Here is a 21,497-nt window from a genome sequence, read left to right on the forward strand (position 1 = left end):
CTTCTCAACATAATTTAATTTTCTTCGATCGAGAACTTCTTCAAAAGAGTCGCCATATCATCAAAAAAGTAATTCAAATTCCTGAAACAAAATGTTTCTAAAGAATTATCTTCAAACAACTTACTCTAAAACTAAAACTACTTTTATAAAAAATAAATTTTTGGCTAACTTATATTTGCAAATGTTCTTATTTTTCATTTCATATAATATAAGATTCATCTAAACAGTTAAAGAGTCTTTTTAGAAAAAAATATTTATATCAAATATAGGAACAAAGATCTTATAAAATTTGTGTTTTTTCTCAATTTGTATTCTATATTTTCAAATTTCCTCTAACTTTAATCACAGATAGGAATTTAAAAGTAAAGGAAGTTGTCAAAAATATGCAATTTTAATAAAATAATTTGTATTTTATTTTAATTTTATAAACATTATAAATAACTTTTATCTCTTGTACATAAACTTTATAAGAATTTTTAGGCAAGCTGTTAAAATATATTCTTAATTAAATATTCTGAAAAATTATCAAGAAATTTAGGTTGTTATGTTTAGAACTGGTTAGGGAAAACCCTTAAGATATATTTATTATTAAATAAAATATTTTTGAAATTAATAAATAAATAGGAGAATCTTTAAACAAAGTCTAACTTCTAAGTTAAGTATTGTTAACTTAACTATTGTATTCGACTAATTAATACAAAGTTACTATCTAGGGGAAAATCCAAACTAGATCTTCAAAAAGTAAATGTTCAATCCAATCTCTTTGTGAGAGTATTGTGACTTCGTTGTTATGTCAAATAAGTTCATCTTGTTGGTTTGTCTGTCAAGTTTTTAGCATAACAATAACAACAACAGCAACAACAACAAGTGCAATTGTCTGTCTCGACTGTCAGAGAAACGTTTAAGAATGTCTTTTTCCAATTTTCCTCGACATGCTTTTCTCATAACATTTTACTCTAGTCATGTCTGCATTTCCTGCTGTATACAAAAACAAAAGCCAAAGTAAATTTTTTTTCTTTTTGTTTTTTTGGTGTTACACATAAAACACTTTAATTTATTGCCAAAAAAAAATTAAGACTGAAAAAAATAAATGGTTTAAAAATCATAAAAAAATTTGTTACGCTTCGGGCTAACTTTCACTCGAGTTGGCAATAACGGTAACGGCCTGTGATATTGGCCCTGGCCAATTAGAGGAATTGCAGCTGCCTCTGGACTCTCACGTGCGATCCTCAGGAGCGGCAGCACGAGCTACACTCGAACCAGCAGGACGACTGCCAACTGTGTGGCCATTGTCTCTTGCTATCCTTGTCCCACAGTTTTCTATTCTTGTTCAAGCAGCAAGGAAAATCATGAAGAACAAACAACAATAAATAACATCAGCAGCAGCAGCAGCATCAACGACAACAACAACAACAACAGGTGTAAAGGCACACACACACACACTCACACATATTTTGCGTGAAAATTTCCAGCTGGATGCTGGCCAAGGGTCAAGGGTCGCAACGAATGCTAATGTGCGAAAAGTTCCTTTTGTCCAATTTGTACGCCTCTTTGGCCTAAGTCCGGCCGTAATCCAATCCCAAATGCAACTTCATTCATTTGCATTGTCCTGCCGATCGTTCAGGTAGTTATTAGGAGATTAGGTTTTATTATTCTCCTCATGTTTTTGTGAATAAAAACATGGGTTTTACCCAAAGGTCACTTGTTTTCGACACATTTCGAGGTTTTAGCTGAAATTAGAGAGAATACAAAGAATAGAAATTTTTTAGGTTTGGGTATTTCCCCTCCAGGAGAAGGTGAAATTCAGGTGTTTGTTTTATGACTTAAATTTACATGTTGAGGTAAGACTTGGTTTAACTCCGCTTCGAACTGTTTTTACACCGAATCAAAAATTCCTTTTTTAATGAAGTACGTAAACCCCTTTCTATATATCCTTCAATCAGCCAATCTTCTGGCGGCTAATGAATCTTGACATTTCAATTCATTTCCATCAGCCAGCACAGAATGTGTGCCTTTCACCACCCTCCCCTCCAAAAAATAAAACCAGAAAGAGCATAACAGAGGGGGGAAAAAAGGGAAAACCAGAAGCCTACAACATGCCAATAAATCACATGATTTAATTTAAGTCTAACATGAAAAATGCCCTGCTCAAAGGCAAAAATTGTTGAGGTTGTGGAATGCTTCGACCAAATACAACGAAAAAAAGGGTAGCAAAAACACTCATTCAGGGCCCCGTGTTGTTTTTCTAGGTCTAGGAGCTAGGGCATAAAACATTTTATAGCTCATCATGTGCGGTCATAAATTTTACAAAAGGCAATCACTTCTCTCATACCCCGTTTCTGGCCCCGGCACACTCATCATTATGTCCAGGGCGTTGCCCAATCAACACCTCAAACGAGAGTGTACAAGAAGAAGAACTCTTACCCTAGGGCCTAGGGATATACATATATACATTCAGTCTCTCCATGTAACAAGTTCGCCCTTTCCCCTAAGTCCAAAAACTGTAACCGTTAATTTCTTAATCAAATAATACCAAAAGTCCCTGGCGATTATTGGCTTATAGCTTTTCCGACTCTCCCCCGATGTGTGTTTGCCTTGTAGTTCATTAAAAATGTTTAGCATTGTTGGGCATCATTGAGGAACCACAGCGCCAGCTATCAATCAGTAGAATTACTTAACTCCTAAGTTATATTTATATAGATTTAATTTTCTTTTGATCTTAAGACTTTCCTCTAACTCTCGCACTCTCTCTCTCTCTCTCTCTCCCGTCTTAACTATTCTCAACTAAGGTGCTAACAATGTGGGAAATATTTAGCACCATTATTACAAACATCATTAAAAACTAAATAGATATAGTTAACGTGGAAATATCAAGAGACACAGACCTAAACATCCTCTACCATATTCCCTTTGATTTTAGAGTGAAGAGTTTTGGTTCTTTTGGTTTATACCCTTTCATGTTGTTAGGGTAAAAATGAGTTATATGAGAATGGCATACAAAAAAAAAAAAAAAAAAAAAACAACTTTCGAAAAAGGAAATCATGCCGTGAAAATTCCAAGAAATAGCACATAGACCAAAATGACTTTGAGACTATGTCTTTCGATAGTCATTGAACCTGCTGCTGTTGCTGCGCAGATTCATCAATTAACGCCCCGAACGAATGTGAGAGATGAGGAGGAGACAGCACCAGCACCAGCAACACCAACAACATTGGGACATTTTGGGCCCTTCATTAAACGCCGTCCAGTTTCAGTCCAAGACATCAGCAAATAAATGCATTTCCGTTGACCAGCACAAACAAATTTCCAAGAGACGCCGACGACAACAACCAGAAAGAAAAAAAAAAAAAGAAAGGAAAACGTCAGCAGAAAACACAAAAATTCCCAAACTTCAAAATTCTTACCTACCGCCGCCGTGGCTCTCTCTCTCTCTCTGTCTACCCATCTCTTCTGTGTCTGTGTTTCCCACCTGCCTAGGCGAAAAATATAACAAAAAAAAAGGGAAGACTAAAACGGTTAAAAAACATGGTCAACAACAAAGCTGAACAAGTGTACCGCTTGCCGATCGTCAGTTCGAGCTCAAAGTCTCGATGTCGATGTCGATGTCCATTCGACAGTTTTTGGTCAATTGCTTCACTCGATCTTTCGTGGTCGGGACTGAGAGATTGGAGTTGGAGGAGTTTGTAGAGTTATACGAGAGCAAGGGAGACCGCATTGCATCGCACCGCCATTGATTTCCACTTAACGCTTCAAAATCTCAAGTGGCCATTTCAAGTTTTACAGTTTAAGTAAGTAAAACAGAGATAGACAGCAAGAGAGAGAGAGTGAGTGAGAGAGAAAGAGACAGAAGAGAAAAGCAAATGCGCTTTTGGGTTACGGATTCGGATTCCTCCTTTTTCTTATATCTTTTTCTTTTTGTGTCGACTGTTTCAATATTGTTGTTTCCCACAGTCAAAAAAAGAAAAGAGAGAGATAGAAAAATATTTAAGCGCCAATTTGATGTAGTTTTTCCTACCACAACACACACACACACACGGATTCAGTCAGCTCCAAGTCAAGTGTCCAATAGCCAGACCTAAAGAAATTTGAATTTCTTTCAATAACAATGAACGACTTTTGAGTTGAACTACCATCGGCTTGGCATCAAAGAGGGCACTGGGCCCTGGCTTTCTTTCAATTTCCATCTCACTCACATTGCATTTGATTGGTAATGAGCATTTTACCTGTAACTGGGAGCTGCTAGCAATTATTCACTTCAGCTAACTGACTTCAAGCATTGAAATGAAAAGTTCTGGGAATTCTCTCTTCTACGAGTTGTGAATCATGAATGAAAGGATCCTTTTATGACCTTATATCATCGATAATCAAGTCGGGCTTACAAATATTCATAACTATAGCACACTTCAAGCCATTAAATTGTGCATTTTACGATCAGCAACAGAAAACGCGACTACAAAAGAGCCGACAACAACAACAACCACAAAAAAACTGTGCATAGATTGATCTTTTTGATGGCTCTTCGATCTAAGCGATCAACAGAGCAATAAATTCATCAAACAAACTCCGCACTGTGAGTCTTTCCACATTATAATCGACATGAACAAAAAGAAACAAAAAAAAATAAACCACAAAACTATAATCAGTGCGTTATGATCGGATCAATCTTGTATAGCCACTGGATGTGGCCCTTACTTTTTTTTCGTTTTCGGTTTTTTCTCATTTCTGTGTTTTTTGTTTGAGCCATTAACCAACCTAACGACGGCAGACGACGACCTAATGGACAAGATCTTTCGTCACTCCCAGGAATTTACCTTTTTTTTCCTCTCGTTTTTCGGTTTTTGGCTGCTTGCCTAAATACCCTTTAAATTGAACTTAATTCCCGACACGGGCATTTATCATCATCATTATTATCAGGCTAAAGGATGAGGGTTAGCTGTATCAGCTGGAGGAGGACAGCTGAATGATGAGATATATTAGATAGATAACAAATGAAATAGTTGCGGTTGCTGGAAGAAGAACTTTCTATTTTCATCCATCTCCTAAACGGGGAGAGTGTGGATGGCGGATTGATAGAGATAATCTGTCACCCATTGAGCAGGAAATTGGGCAAGTTTCTGTGTCTGTTTTTGGTATCTGTAACGGAAATGCATTAATTTGTCATTTGGCCAAGGCAAATAAATCAATTCGTTTAACTCAGAAGAATAAGAATAAAAGTGCCAGCTTGTTGTGTGTTCTTCTCGGCGTTCTCATTCTCAAAATATAATTCAGTTTCCACTGCCACTTTCCAATTACGTAAATTTCGATTGGGACTTGGCGTCGCGTGCAGTTATGCAAATTTCCAGTCCTTGCCCTGCAGAGAGAGAGAGAGGAAGGGAGTCCCAGACCCTACTACCGTTTAATGAGCTTATGATGATGATGATCATGATGATGGCGATGGCGATGATGATGAAGTCAGTTGCATGACTTGAACTCGAACTTCAAACAGTTTTTCGGGGTATGCAAATGAAGCTTGCTTTTAATCATACAAAAAAGTAACGATAGGAGAGGCGAAACGTAACTGTGTGTATTTTTGGGCAGTTGTTAATGGCAGGAGGCGGCAAGGATTGCGTGTCTTTGGCTTGTTCTGGCCACAATTTTGTACCATGTGGCACGCAACTGGCAAGCAGGCAGCAAGTCATTCACTTAGTCTTAGTTGCAAGTATCTGTTAGATATACATGCCGACACCTAACGCCCAGGTGAAACTAAGCAAACTTAACATTTGTTAGTGCTTGTAATTGACTACTTAGACATTAGCCAGACAGCCAGACAGACAGAGAGACAGAGAGACGAAGCCAAATGAAGAGAGGTAAAATGGCCATACAATTGGCACATCATTTGTTTTTGTTGCTGCTCCATGAACTTGGGGGTTCCTTCCTCTGTCTCTGTCTCTCTCTTGCTCACTCTCTTACCAATGCCAATTAAGAGAAAACATCAAGAATATCCGCCTTCATTCCCTTTCATTAAATAATTCGTAATAGAGTTATCCTCCGTTTCGCTGAAACATAAAACAAAATCTGTTTTCTTATCTCGCTTATTAAAGGGTTTCGCCAAGCCGACAAAACCGAAAAACAAAACGAAATTCGCCAAAAAAAAAGGATCCAACTGAAAAAAGGTTTAGGCCATTGACTCAGCCCAAGAGTGACGAGATCAAATTGTGCAAAGTGGTCTTGAAAGCGCCAGCAGCAAGATTTCAGTTAGCCCTTTAAAAAGGCATAACGAATCAGTTTTCTGAGGGTTAAGTAAACCAAAAATATAGCTCCAGTCCACTGAATAACCCCTAGAAGAAGGTCTTCTAGCCTAGCATAATTTTGTATTCTATAAACATTTTACACCTGAAGCCTTAATTAAGGCCACGAACTAACATAAACCAAAAAAAAAAAGGGAAACCTAAGGTAAAGTAAGGGTAACAACAACATTGACAGTTGCCCAGCAATGTCACTCAATGTCAGAGTGGATGGCCAACGAAGGGCAGGACTAGGGTAGAGGCAGGATCAGACTGGGCAAAAAGCAAACAAACGTAAAATAAAAATAATGACGCGCGAAAAAACAATAAAACAAAAGGAAAACACACACACAGACACACACAACTGAAATTATGTTGGCTGGCAGAAATTACAAGACAATAAACGGTAGAGAGAAAAACCAGCCGACCAGCCGGCCAGCCGCCGCACTTAGCACCTTGGGCCCTCAGCCTGATCCTGTTGCTGGCCACACACACCACACCACACCACACAACACTCTAGCCATCTAGTCAGCCAAATAGCCAGCCAGCCAGACAAGGACATGACGTTTTTATTATGCTAGGGGTCTGTGTCTGACTTTTGCACATTTTACAAGGAGATGGGGGCACTCTAGGCCAAAGAAAGAGGAACAAAAAAACAACCGAAAGAAGAACCTTAAGAAGACAGACAGACGGCGCCCTGCCGTGTGTACATAAGAAAGAGAAAGACCCCGAAGGCTCGGGGCCACATAGATCACACAGCGAAGCAGCCGATTTCAGGCTTCTCTGAACGTAAATCACAAGGTGTTCGCTTACCGCTGACCGATCGGCCAGGCCAACCTGAGAAGAACCTGCGTCACCCACCCAACTGGTCTTCAAAAATTGTGCAAAATGTTTTTCTTAATTGATGGCATCATTAAAATGTATTCTATCCTATCCTTCTCCCCCACACACTCAGTTAATAGTTTTTTTTTTTTTTGTTGTTGGATAATTATGTTGTAAGTGGTCGAGAAAACGCCTCCTTAGAGTTTATATCCTTGAGAGGATAAATGTTTAAACAAATACTTGAAATTTGGGTGGTCTTCATTTAGAACTACATTTTCAAGGACTTGACTAGCTCAAGAGCATTTAAGAAGCTACGAAAAGTGTTTTAAAAAGGTGGTTCTACTTTCAAGGACCTATCCTTGGTAGGTTTCCTTTGGTTAAAACTGGAGTCTATATATTTCAGCCTGTCTGCTTTTCTTTAAAGCTGTTTTGAGATTCTCTTTCTTATTGTCATTTATGTCCTCGTTTATACATTTTGTTGTAGCTGATCCCGAATGTATTTCGAACTATTGAAAGAACATTAATCTTTATGCACATAATAAAACTAATAAAGATTCCGTTTAATACTTTTACCTTTAGATTATTTCACCACAAATGAAAGGTTCTCTTATTTATGCTATGAATTGCATTTGTCCTTTCATTCTGAGTTATCCATTCGCTGTAAGGTACACTTCTATAGATCTTCATGTCAGTTCAGAAGGAGTTTCTTTTAATGACTGTGAAGTCTCCACCTTTTTTGGGTGTAGTATTCCGTTTGTTACTAAATATCATGTTAAACAGCTTCGTAAGAAAAGAATTTTCGAAACACAAGATTAACACTTTATTATATAAGTTTCCCAGTTTTTCCAATCCCAATGGAATGGATAAATTATTCTTTAACCTAATTACCTTCCACTCCCAAAATATGCAAGCCATTGCGTCAGATGACTCATAAAACATACAAAGCCCATTTTACAATTGCATTAAAAAAAAGATTTATATTGAAAATCAATTTTTGCATACGAAAGTGTCACTCGTAATAATGTCTGGCCAAAAAAAAAAGTACAAAAATTTTAGAGATAAGCCGCGTGTCAATCATTTTTCTCGATGCAATGCAAAATGACATGTGTGTGTGTGTAGTCACTTTATGTTAGTTAAATCATAAATTAAGTTATTTCATTTACAGTGCCTTCCATTTATCCATTAAAGTCCATTATGACCAATATTTATGTATGTTTTGCATATAAAAAACAAATCACCTAACAAATATTCCCCTACCTACATAGATAAATGAAGATATATACATATGTATGTTTGTTTGTTTACACATAGATATATCCATAAATATTTTCATTATCTGGTGGCTGCCTTTGAGTGCTTTCAATTAGAGTTTCTCGCCCACACTTACCGAAAAACATCGAAAATAAAACCTACTGATAAAAATTATTGGCAACATCATAGTTAACACCTGTCCGCATTAATCAACTGGATATATTGACTACATCTCAATTTACAATGTTGTAATCGAAAAAGAATAAAAATCACATGCTCGAACAATTCGAATTGTCTAAATAAAAGTACAAATTATGACTGGATTAATGCAGAAAAAGGTTTTTGGGCCTAATTCGAGTTTTTGTGTATCCTTGAGTTTCCATTTTAGTTTTCCCTGATACCAATTATAGATATAATTTATGAGAAGATAAATATATTGAACACTTTAACAGTGCGAATCGTGGAAAAGGAAGCCAAATAAACATAAACAATATAAATACATAGATATAGATAAAGATATAGATATAGTTATAGATAGGTGCAAATATGCATAATGTATTTGTTTACTTGGATTTTGGAGCCTGTTGCAATTTAACCATTAAATGTTTAAGCGCAAAGTGTAAACAAGTGACTTCAACTCGAAGCGCCCAGGTTGGACTCCAACTTCGACTCGGACTACAACTCGGAGACTTTGTGGCATATTTTATGTGACACTTTTTTTTCTCTCTTTTTTTGGAGTTGGCGCATTAGCGGGCCCATTTCAAGTTGGCTAACATTCGGTTTAAATGGCTTGTAAGTGACTGCGTTTGCACTTAATTAATAAAAATCCAAGTTGACTTTGTTGCAGCCAGTTTATTTCTTTTTTCGTCTCTCCTCTACATGTTGCAACTTTGCAAAGGCGGCTCAAATTTCAATATGTTTGGTCCTGCAATTAGACTGAAAGTCACTTGAAAAATATGTATGGTAAATATGCGTAATTGCTTCCATGTAATTATTTAAATAAATTGCCATCGACAGATCCAATCGCCCTCATCCATATATATGTATGTAAGTGTGTATTTGCATTCGCAGCCTTTTGGCCTGGCGGGGTAGTTAACTTAATTAAATGCCAGTTTCAATTTATTTTTCATTAAAGCCACACCACAACAATGAAAGCGAAACCGCAAATAAACAAAAACAACTTCCACAATTCAACAGCAATTTTTCGCTGCAGTTGTTTGGCTGTTGTAATAATACCCTACATCAAGGGACAATGTCAATTTACTGTAAAGTTTGCAACAAGTTTGCTCAAGAGAAAGTTACCTTTTCACCTTTCCTTCTTTGGTTCAGACTCAAATGTGAATTCTCTGCTCTAAAAGAAGATTTTGCCTTGTCGTGGAAAGTCCTTCGACCTTTTCAGCTCTATCGACTTATAGAGTTATTTGAAACATCAGAGCAATTCTTAATATTTTATAGTCCTCTTGAATATCTGAAACTACTTTTATGAATATATCCAAATTGTTAATCCTAGAAATGATTTCATAAAACCTATAGAAGATTTGAAGGACTTTTGCCCCATAGATAGATCCCCGAGCGCTAGTTGAAGGACATTAGTTTACATACATTAGTTTAGAAAAAGAAGGAGAAACATTTGTAAAAGATTAGATTTCCATGTCGCTCAGTTGTAAGTGTATGTTGAACTTCGTTGCATTCAAGTGATGCTTCCGGGAGTAAGTTTTTGTTGTTGCTCTCTTTATATTCGGACTGCTGCAGTCAGCAGCAATTAACTGTAAATAAGCGGCATGTGTGTGGTCCCCACCCGGCCTGGGTCCAAGAGTTACTTGGACATAAAGGGCGGCAGTTTTTATTATTATTATTATTATCATTATTTTTGTTGTTTTTGCTGTCATCGATATGGCCATTCGCATTGATAAATGAGCGAGAGGCGAACAGAGCAATCTTTTACATATTCATTTTGTTTACAGTGCACAGCACACACACACACACACACACATGATAAATACACAGACAAATGAGATGTGGTTTATGGCAATTGTTGATTTCATTCCACAAAGCCCCACAAAGTTGAAACTGAACATTGGATCAACAAATTTTCGGTATTACATAAATTGAAATTGACTCAACATAACGTTGATCAACACTGCAACACCCAAGTGTTAGCATGATCGTAAAAAAAAAGGTGTCACAGTACATAAAATGCTCTGCATAACAAACTTCTCTCCAAGCCTTTCTGACACAAATTTTTCAAATGTGTCACATACTTAATAATTTTCACAGATTTCATAACTTGGCTTCCTCTATGATTCAAGTAGATAGTAAAATAGATCATATATGTAACTAAATATTTCCTAAATTGAATGATTTCTCATTCTCAATTTTTGAGATTTCGTCATCCATAAAAATTCGGAAATAAACTTATTTTAACTATGTAGTTGTAATCTTTACAGTTCTCAGATCAAAAATTGATATTCTTATTTCATTGCCTTTGCTTTATGGGAGCAATTGATGAAATATAATGAATTATATGAATCAAACTTAATTATATTTTGATAAATATTTCGCTAACTACTTTCAACTAAAATCAATTTTCAAGATTTGCCTTCAAGTCAGCCAAAGATTTCAATTTTAAACTAATCAGATAAATATTTGAAGATCACTAGGATAATTTCTTTATTTGGTCTAAAAGACTAATGGGTTTTTAATTTATTTCCCTTTGACTTTGATTAGTTTGCAAAATATTTGCAACATTTTGAACTTTATATTGATTGAATAAATATTTAATTTGCACTTGATTGAATTGGTAACCTTAACTTGGAATTCTCGATTTTATCTCTGTGAGAAATTCATTTGTTTAACCTAAATTTGAAAGAACAACAAATGCATTTTAAGTCAATTCACATTTTATAGACTCACACACACACACAAACACACACACACACACACGAAACGAATTGATATGAAGAAATTCTTGAAATGGTTTTCAAATAAACTAACATATAAATATAATTTTTATCTAAGAAACATTTTTTTTTGTTTATATAGTACATAAATTTTTTTTTTTTTTATAATTTTAATTGCGTTTTATTTGTTTTGCGTTTTTATGGTAAAAATAAACGAAATCCATATTGAGGAAGAAGAAAGAAACTCAATCAGGGCAACATAAATTATAAAGTCAACGTCATTTGACCCAGAAATGTGGCAAAGTCGAAGAGGGCGACGAGTCTAATAAAAAAACAGATTTTTCTTTTTTGCTCCAAAGTGTCAAACACACCCACAACATTTGGAAGAGAGACCCGATCCCCTCTGACTCTCATCTCTCTTTCTCTTTTTCTTTTGGTGGGGGCGACAAATCGTGCGCTAATTAACTCATTGACACTGTGGCCCTGTCCCTGGGCATGGGCATGGGCATGGGCATGGGGCATGGACTGTGGGCTCTGGTCTCTGGGTCTTCAATTTGTGTGGCGTCACTGCTGGAAGAATCGTGCGTAAAAGTTGAGTATGCTCCACATTAAATGGCGCTAATTTTGTGGCATTCAATGGAGTCGAAGTTGAAGTCATAGTTGTTGTTGTTGTTGCTGGAATAGGAGTCTCTGTCTGAGTCGGCATCGGCATCGACATCGACATCAACTTCGGGCGTGCCAATGCAATTAGCATTAGTTGGAAACCTCAGGCAAAACTGATAAATGGCCGAAGTTGAAGTCAAAGTCGAATAGCAACGGCAAGTGCAATGGCTTTTGAGTTTGTTTTCCTTTTGCCCAATGCAGCATCGTCAAATGACGCCAACATCAACATCAACATTGAGATGGGCAACGGCAACGGCAACGGCAATGGCCTGGCCTGGCTCGGCTTACAAAACAAACCAAGCCATCCCCCTCCCTGGTTCCGCGCTGGCCGTGGGCCAAAGAGACGAACAAATAAAACGGTTTTTTTCCAGGAAACGTGACAAAACGTCAATAAGTGCAGCCCGAGAGTGAGTGAGTAGTTGCAACAACTATGACGATAGCAGACGATGGGATGGGGATTGGGATGGCAGATGCCAATGGTGATGATGATGGCGATACCACCGACTGGCTACCATGGGGGGACATACTATGTGACAAATCGTATGCAAAGGCAATTACTTCACCCCCTCCAACAATCCATCCCATCCATCCCTTGGACCACCTAGCCCTTGTAATCTAAAACGTCTCACTTATGCAGCTAAAATTGCCAAAGAGCATATGAAGAACGGGTGACGGGGGCCGGTTGAAGTTCCAAGTCCGTTTCCGGGAATGCAGTCATCGAAGTCTTCGGCAGTCGAGACAACATTCCGGGAATCCTCCAACTAAGCCAATGCCCTCACTTCTAATTCTCGCTAAGGACTTGCCCCCATCCCCCAATCCAAAGCTGAAGTGAAAGTAAAGCTGAAAATTTCTTTCATGTAAAAAGTAGTTGAGATATGATGCCCCATTTGATTATCATAATATGGATGGAGATCGATAAGCTGCGATTTATGCATGCATATCAGCACGCCCACCGAAGTTTAGATTTCAGTTTTAACGTTAGAGTATTTTGCCATAAAGGCTAAAGTGATTTGTAACCAAAGTATGCGACACCAAAGGGCATCTAAATAAGGCAATCGAATCAAGTTCAAAGTGACTTTTTAATCAGTCAATACTGAAAAGAATTTGTAAAACTTTCTTGCAAATTAAAACGTTAGTTTGGGTGAACTAGAAAATAGTATCATTAACAGCTTTATATTAAATGGTGGCGATTAGAATCATTAGATAATTCAATTCTAATTAACAATTCAATTCTAATTAACAACTGCTTACTATAATATTCCAGGTTTAGTAGAATGAAATTATCCATCCATTTACACTGAAGACTCTTAACAAGCCAACTAAATTTAAGCCAGAGACCAATTCAGGCAAATTTTAGAAGACAATTTTGAAAATCTTTCTCTTTTGAAATTGACTTTTTAATTTCAATTGGTAAAACTATTAAAATAAAGATTCTAAACTGACCAAAATTTAGTTTTAAAGTTCCCTAAAGTATACTACAATTAAAAAATTGTGCATAAGACAGGTTTAAAGTTGGGAAATTGATGGCTAACCTCTTTGGAGCTCTAAGAAAAATCTTGCCTAATTTAAAGAGTATTCAAACATCGGTATTTGGTTTTAAGCCAGTCTAGCCCTCTGGCTTTTGCTTTATTTGGTAACATTCCATAACTCAAATGGGGGCGAATGAAGATGCTTATCAAAGCTGATGGACTAAACTCAACTGACCAAACTGATGACGTTGTTGGCCATGATTGTAAAGCACACACATCTAACACACACACACACACACACACTCTAACACCGCTATCAGCTTGAATTGATCGTAAAATATTTGTAGTTTTTTTTTTTTTTTTTGGTATTTCCTACATGTGCCGCAATTACCAAAAAGCATTTTGACGCCCCAGCTTTGAATTTGGGATTTTGAATTTGGATTTTTTGTTTTTGTGTTTTTTGGTTTCGGTTTCGGTTTTGTTGTTTTATTTTGAATTTTGTTCATGCTGTGCAGTTTAGCATTTTATGATTTTTTAATTTTATGTTGATGAAGCTCATTGCTTGCATATTTGATTAACATTGTTTGTTGTTAAGTTTTTTTTTTTTTTTTTTTTTTTGTGGTTTCTCATCATTTTTTATAGTTTGTTTGGTTTTTTATTGTTGTTGTTGTTGTTTTGTTCTTGATGATGAGGCTCGTTTATATATTGTTTTTGTATCATTTGTTACCATTTCTGTTGAAAAGTTATGACATTAGTTATCAACTTTTTGGAATCTATGTGGCCAAAGCCATCCAGCTGTTCGTTCCAGCTAATGAGCGAAATAAAGTCAACTTGTCTGCCCTGAATCGAAGAAGAGAAACATTTGCCAATTTATTAGGGTCTCAGCTATGACGCAAATTCGATGACGACAAACAGCAAATTGTCTTTTATTCACCCCTCATAAATATTTCAATGGAAAAATTTAATTTATCTATGCATTCTTCTGCTAATCAATTAATCAAGGTTGATAGCAAAGAAATTTTTATAACCTTGCACTTACAACTTGGGATACCATTAGACGAATTCTTTTGATATATAATTAAATAACGAACTACGATTCTGTATAATTACTGTCATCGGACATGTTATATATTCCACATATAGTAAGGGACTTTTTAGATCCAGAAATAATATAAATTTCAATCTGAGTGACCATATTTTCTTAACGTTATCAAATTCTTAATCTGTCTATACAGATAATAGGATTATATACAGGTCAAAAAGTGTTTTTAACCCTTACTAAAGTTCATACATCAATTCTTTAGCTTCTTCTATTAGATATATGCAACTCTTTAATAAATCGTGTTATACATTTTCAAGAAAGGGTATTTAGAACAACCTTCAAATGCCATCAAGAGTCTGAAATAAGAAAGATCTTACCTTTTAGACAGATAAGATCTTAGAACGCCTTTTGAATTGCCCTCGACTAATGTTTTATTTTGCCATATTTATGGTGATGCATTTTTAAGTTTAGACCCAAAACAAGAATTCCACTCATACACACACACACACGCACACCATGACTAATAACTTAATTAGAAACATACACACAGACAGAGGGAGGGAGAGACAAAAAGATACTTTTAAAAACTTAATAACTTGTGCATCTAAAAATGCGATCCAAACGAAGTTTTTTTTTTTTGTTTTTATTGAGTGAAAAACAAACTCCATTGGAAGCGGAGGAGAAAAGTCTCTAAAATATCTTACGATCGAGAGCGATGCTAATAAAAATTCCACAGCCCAAAATGCGTTTTATGTGAGACTTTTTGTGGTAAATATGCCTAGATTTGGTTGAGCATTAAAAATAAACATTTGGTTTTGCCGTCCGCTGAGAAATCGTTGAAGTTGGGGTAGGGTAACCTTAGAGGGCATTCAGTAGGTTAATCGGTTTTACTCCAAAAAAAAACGTCTTTAGAAAATGGCAACCAGAGAAATGCATATGACTAGAAATGGTGATGGGATTAAATGTTCTATCCATTTATAATTGACAATTTCAAGATCTCAGATTGATGAGTATATTCTTATTCTGATCAAAGTTCAATGATATCTACTATATCTTATCGCAGACTGCATTTCTATTACTCGTTTTCGACCGCAATAACCACTACCGTTGCATACATGTGGCACAATTGCTCATCATGGATGGAGTCAGTGACAAAAGTTCTTTCTACCATTATGGAGGAAAGGAAATTGAAGGGGTGTGCTGAAAAAAGGCAAACATGGCAAAATGCATTGCTCATGCAGCAACAACAATCATAATAGCCAACAGCAACGGCAACTTTTTGCCTCATGCTAAGAAAAACAAACAAACGAGAGACGACTGAAGGAGTGAGAGTCAGTGTGTAGAGTCGATAGCCAAGTGCACTCACAAGTGCAAACTTCAGTATGCTGCCCCACCACACCCCTTTGCTCCTCCCTTCTCCTCACCACCACCAACCATCTCTCCAATGTGTCACTAAACTAATGAAATCAATAAGTTATGCCAACGGACCACATGAATCACAACAACAATAACAATAAAAGCAACAACTGCCATAGAAAGGAGCCAGACCCTTAGCCCAGGCCCAGAGTGGAACTGGAGTGGAGTGGAGTGGATTGGCTAGCTCGTTGGTTGGTGCCTCTCGTGGCCAAAGGTGTGAAGCGCACAAAAGTCACTCGAACGACTTGGCCCCTAGCTCTAGCTTATGAAATATGAGTAGCTCCAACCAACGAGCGATGAGGGGCAAAAGGCAAGTTTTTGCCAAGAATTTCTGTGCATAAATTTAATTACTGAGACGAAGATGGGAGACTGTGGCGGCGAGGGTGAGGCAGAGGCAGACGGCGACAAAGCTGAACCCAGCCCAGACCCAGGCCAAGTCACCTATCAATCTAACTCGAGTGGCTTTTCTCTTTATGTTGCTTTTCTTTGGCTTTTCAAGTGCTTTACTTATTAGTGACTTTTGTGACCATCTCTTTCAACTCCCTCTACCATTACCCGTCTATCTCTTTCTCCCTCTCTATCTCTTTCTCTGTGAAATGCTGAAGTTCAATAGCCTGACGGGGCCAGAGATACATAGATAGATATACATTTGCATCTACATTGTTAGTTTATAATTAGCGTTGAGGTTGGAGGTGAAGGGTGTTGGCGGAGCAGCCGAAAGAAAAGACGAAGAGATTGTAAAGAAATTAAACCCACCTAGACCCACTTGACTTGGGGTTTTAATGCATTTCCTTAATTTTCGGTTTCGATCATTCAATCAATCGATCGTTTTGCCACGTGTGCTAGGTTAAAGATCAATATACATACATTGATTCTAATTGATATTACCTATCGGCTATAGTTTATATATTTGCATTTAATTAACAGTGAAAATATGTTTTCATCTAACAAATATTTGCCCAATAAAAACACAAAACTTGTCTCAATGACTAATCCACGTAATTGCAAAATATCTTTTCGTTACAGAAAATATAACGATAGTCGGCCTCCCGGACTATGTGAACAACGAATTCAAAATAGCTTTGTACGCAAAAGAAACGCAAAGATATTTGTGTTTCAACGACAATTGGAGATTAGTTGGCATGGTGAGTTCAATTAGAAATTAACAACAAAAGGGCTAATAATCATTTAGAAAGTGTTTCATGCAAGTAAAAATCCTTAAACTCTGTTGAAAGTAAATTAAATTTAAATAAATAACTAGAAAGTACATTCATATGATTTACCTTTGGTTATTTAGCAGTGAATGCATTATGGAAATTAGTGTGGCTGCACTTTCCAAAAGAAAATATACCAAAAGCTCTTGCTTTTGCCATTTTGTGTTAATTGAGTTTGAAGTGAAAGAGACCAAATATTTTTCAGATTTCATTATTTTATGTTAATTTCATTTACCTTTCACTATCATTTCGCTTTTCAAGAAAATGCAAAAAGTGTGGCTGCAGTTTTGTGAAAGGAGAATACCAAAAGATAAGATAAGAAATACATTGAACTTAACTCTAGGCTTTCATTCAAAGTCCATGTGAAACATTGATCATCCCTTATAAAGTGGATCTTAATAAAAGTGTGGCTGCATTTTACCAAACAAGAAATACTAAGAAAAGATGAGAAAAAGGATGCCATAAAACTTATCTTCACAGTGGGCGAGTGGGAGGGGATTTCCTTATATTTAGCTCTTTGAAAGAAACGCTCTCAGATGAAAGCGAAAAATTCTTCATAAATTAATCAGAGATACAACAAAAAGATAAACTTTTATGGTTACTTTTATGGCACTTCTTTATGGCAATAACAATAATTATATGCTTTATACTTAACCAAGGCCCGTTGTATGAGTATGTAACAATTATTATTATTATTATTTTTTTTTTCGTTTTTTTTTTTTGTTGTCTTTTCTGATTGCATTTGCCTTAGCATTTGTACTTGAAAAAGCCGCTGTGTTGTTATTGTTGTTGTTGTTGTTGTTGTTGTTGTTGTTTGGTGGTTGGTGTTTTTCCTCAATTTTTTTATGCAAACTAACTGTACAAACACTATAATTTATGACATGTTCCACATAATGGTTTTCCATGCAAACGATCATTTAAAAACGACAATAACAATTGCAAAAAGTTTAGCCCAAATTGCATAAATTACGAACAAGAAAACCAAAACTCATTTTTAGAAAAGTTTTTTTTTTTTTTTTTTTTCTTTAAACCTGTTAAATATTTGTTTCACAGTTGCACCAATTCTGTCAGCAAAAAAAAAAAAAAAAATAAAGAAAACATTAATTTATTTATTACAATTTTTGTTGTCTGTGTGTGTGCAATTATGGAAGAATTGGAATATTGTTGGCCTGATTAACGCGTCGTATGCGTGATATTTGCTTACCGCGTTTTTGTGTGCTTTTTGATCTGGGTGTGTTTCCCCTCCTAGCTGGCAATTGCAACTGGTTGCCAGGTTTGCATCAAAATGAAATGAAAATCTTACAAATTGAGAGACATTGTAACAGTTTCTAGATAATTTCAATGTCGAATTCAATGTGTGTGCTTGTATCACTCATTCAGTCAATGGGCAATCGGTTTTGACATCATAAAGATCATTAGTTATTTGCACAGTTCGATATGTCTAATCAAAACAATCAATCAAATATCAAGATGACGTCAAACACACACACACACACATACACATACAAATATTTCAATGTCCTTTTATGCATTAAGAATACAGTTATTGTTATTAGTTTGCTTAATCACCCTCAAACCCCTTCCTTGTCACCAACTCGCGCCTCGATTTAATTGAATCAACAAAACAATTCCAATCTCTAAGGTCACAAACTTGCACTTGTAATAAATCCATGTTGAATTAAAGTGCAAATAGTTGCGGTGATTTTTTTTTTTCCACCCTCCTTCCCCCAAGGTTGCATTTGGTCATAATCTATCGAGTATGTATTTGTTTAGAATTTTCAAACGAAGGCTAAACTTACTTACTATGCCATTATGTTTGGTTATTACTTTTACTCTGATTTGAAATTGCTGGTGATATAATTAGATCCACACTCCATCAACTGACATTCCATCACTGGTCCACTTGAATGTCGTTTGAGAGAAACTGCTTAAAAATAGCAATTAAAATGCTAAAAATATATACCAAACAAACGAATCCACAACTCGTGTCAAAAAGTGAGTCGAAGTACTCAACTAAATATGGCAAAATTTCAATAATACTTCATCTGCGTCATTTGCAACACTTTGAAGTTTGAACTCCGACTATGAGATAGTTTCTATACACTCTTTGTTCTTTTGATAACGTTAATCAATCCGTTCATAAATAAAAAGTTAAAGATTGATATTAGAAATTGAATCTTACTCAAAGTCTAACCATTTAAAACCTCAAATAGGAGACAAATTTATTTAGAAACCACTGTAGTTTCTAAAACAACTAAGAGTATAGTAACTAACTCAATAAAGTGCATATACCCAATGAGTAAGTGTATAGAAAACGTGTTCATTCTATTTTTGATATTACTTGAGATGGTGTAGCTGATAGCCATCACAACGTTTTAAGAGCAAAAACTCATCAATCTATTGACCAAATAAACAATCTATTGAAAACAGAAGCGAAATGAACTGCCCACAGAAGTCTTAACTGAAATGGAGTCATGGTTGGGAACAAAACAGCTTTCAAAAAATTATATGAAATATATGATTTGATTATAAAAGATTCCAGATCGGCTTAAACTCTTTGATAACTAATATACATACCTCATATGGGAGAACGGCGTTTCATTAGACTCTTGCTTGGGAATTTCAAGTGTTTTATAAATAAATACATACTACCAAATACACACACACACACACACATACAGACATACAGCCTGCCCAACGATGTCGTCGTTTGGTGATTTCTTAACCCAATCACTTGATGGAGGGAGTGGGGGAGCGGGGAACAAAACAAAGTCAAGTTGTTTTACCTTAGCGGAAATGCGACTCATAAATTGCATTTCCAAAATAAGAAGAGAGATTTCACTTTAAACTCATGAAATGAATTTCTATTTGATCTCATTGCAGAGGGAACTTCGAGCTACCTGCTATTTCAACGAGACCATCGTGCACGGTTATTTCGTGTTCCGTTCCGTTGTCGATCTGCAGCGACGAGTCGGCTTCACGCATCGAGGTAAGCCCGTTGGGCCCAAGAAGAGTGTCAATGATGCCTGCTATATGTTTAATAAAATCGATGCCGAGCAGTTTTTCCATCAGCATACGTTACCAAAATGGCGCGAAATGGCCGCTATGATGGCCAATAATCACACGAGCAGCAACAACAACAATAACAATAATAATAACAATGGCAGCCGAAAGTCAGCCAATTCGCGCAACAAAAACAATCGCCACAAATCGAATAACCAAAATCAAAAGTTGCAACTGCAACAGGAGCATCATGGCCATAATAATAATAATTCTAATAATAATATAAATGATAGTAGTAATAGTTTAAGTAGCACTAACAAAAAGCAATTAGCATTAAATCGACAGCAGCAACATCAGGTGCGTCATCATCATAATGATCCTTCGTTGCTGGCACGACGGCAGCAACACGAAAAGAAACAAAAGCGACGCAAGCAGCAACAACAACAGCATAAGCAACAGCAGCAACAACAACGAGTAACAGCTAGTCCAACGAAACAACTGACTGCAACAACAAGAAAAAACACACCAACAACAACAGCAACAACAACAAGAACCACTACCACAACAGACACATCAACGACAGCAACAAAATTGTCAACATCAACTTTGCCAACGAAACGCAAAGGTAGACGAAGAAAGGGCCGCAAACAGAAGCAACAACAACAACTACAACAACAGCTAGTCAATACGGCAACAACATTAGCCAATGATGCTATATTTAGCACCATCAGCAGCAGCAGCAGCAGCAGCACGGGCTATGAGGATGTCAATAGCAGCAGCAGCAGCACAAGCCTAGATCCTTGGTCCACCTGGTCAACAGTTGATAGCTTTACACAAGATGTTTCTGAGATGACCAGCCCCTCCAGTAGCAGCAGCAGCAGCGCCAACTATGAAGCCTGGTCTACATTTATAAGCGAACTCGAAGCCGAAGCCGAAGCCTCATCATCATCTGCAGCTCTAGCAACAACAACAACAACTGAAATAAATAACAACAGCAACAATGAAACCGAGCCGCTACAATATGAGGCAGAACTAGTTGAAGATGGCGAATCTACTATAGATTATGAAACCAAAGCAACATCACAGGCAGACACAGACACAGAAACAGAAACAGCAGCAACGCAACAGCCAACAACAGCAACATCACCAATGGCAACAGCGGCAACAACTACCTCTCAATTGGCAAGTTCGACAAACTATTTATCCACGCCCATGTTCCGAAATTATAACAAACAGAACACAGTATTGCCGGACTATGAAAATGCGATACATTTGCGTAAGTTTCAAAATATTTCAACAATGATTTGGCCCCTTTACGTTTTTGAGTTCGTTTTTGAAACAGTTTTTTGATACCAAATGAAAAGTTGATTGTCTGCAATTTGGTAGAAACATAAACGAAAGGAAGAACAGGCCATAATATTTTTTAAACAAACTTTAACTAATTTTTCTAAAAC

The 21,497-nt window shown here is 36.5% G+C and overlaps 1 protein-coding gene across 2 annotated transcripts in view; it reads left to right on the plus strand.

Moving 5' to 3' along the window:
• Positions 1-21,497, plus strand: part of ths (thisbe) — a 67,602-nt gene that overhangs the window by 42,219 nt on the left and 3,886 nt on the right. For both annotated transcript variants that reach the window (XM_068291094.1, XM_068291095.1), the window contains exons 5-6: positions 16,853-16,971; positions 19,924-21,319. In XM_068291094.1, the coding sequence (XP_068147195.1) occupies positions 16,853-16,971; positions 19,924-21,319 (1,515 nt within the window). The remainder of the gene's footprint in view (positions 1-16,852; positions 16,972-19,923; positions 21,320-21,497) is intronic.

Source organism: Drosophila tropicalis, unplaced genomic scaffold (genome assembly GCF_018151085.1).
Source record: "Drosophila tropicalis isolate 14030-0801.00 unplaced genomic scaffold, ASM1815108v1 contig_593, whole genome shotgun sequence".
Lineage (NCBI taxonomy): Eukaryota > Metazoa > Arthropoda > Insecta > Diptera > Drosophilidae > Drosophila > Drosophila tropicalis.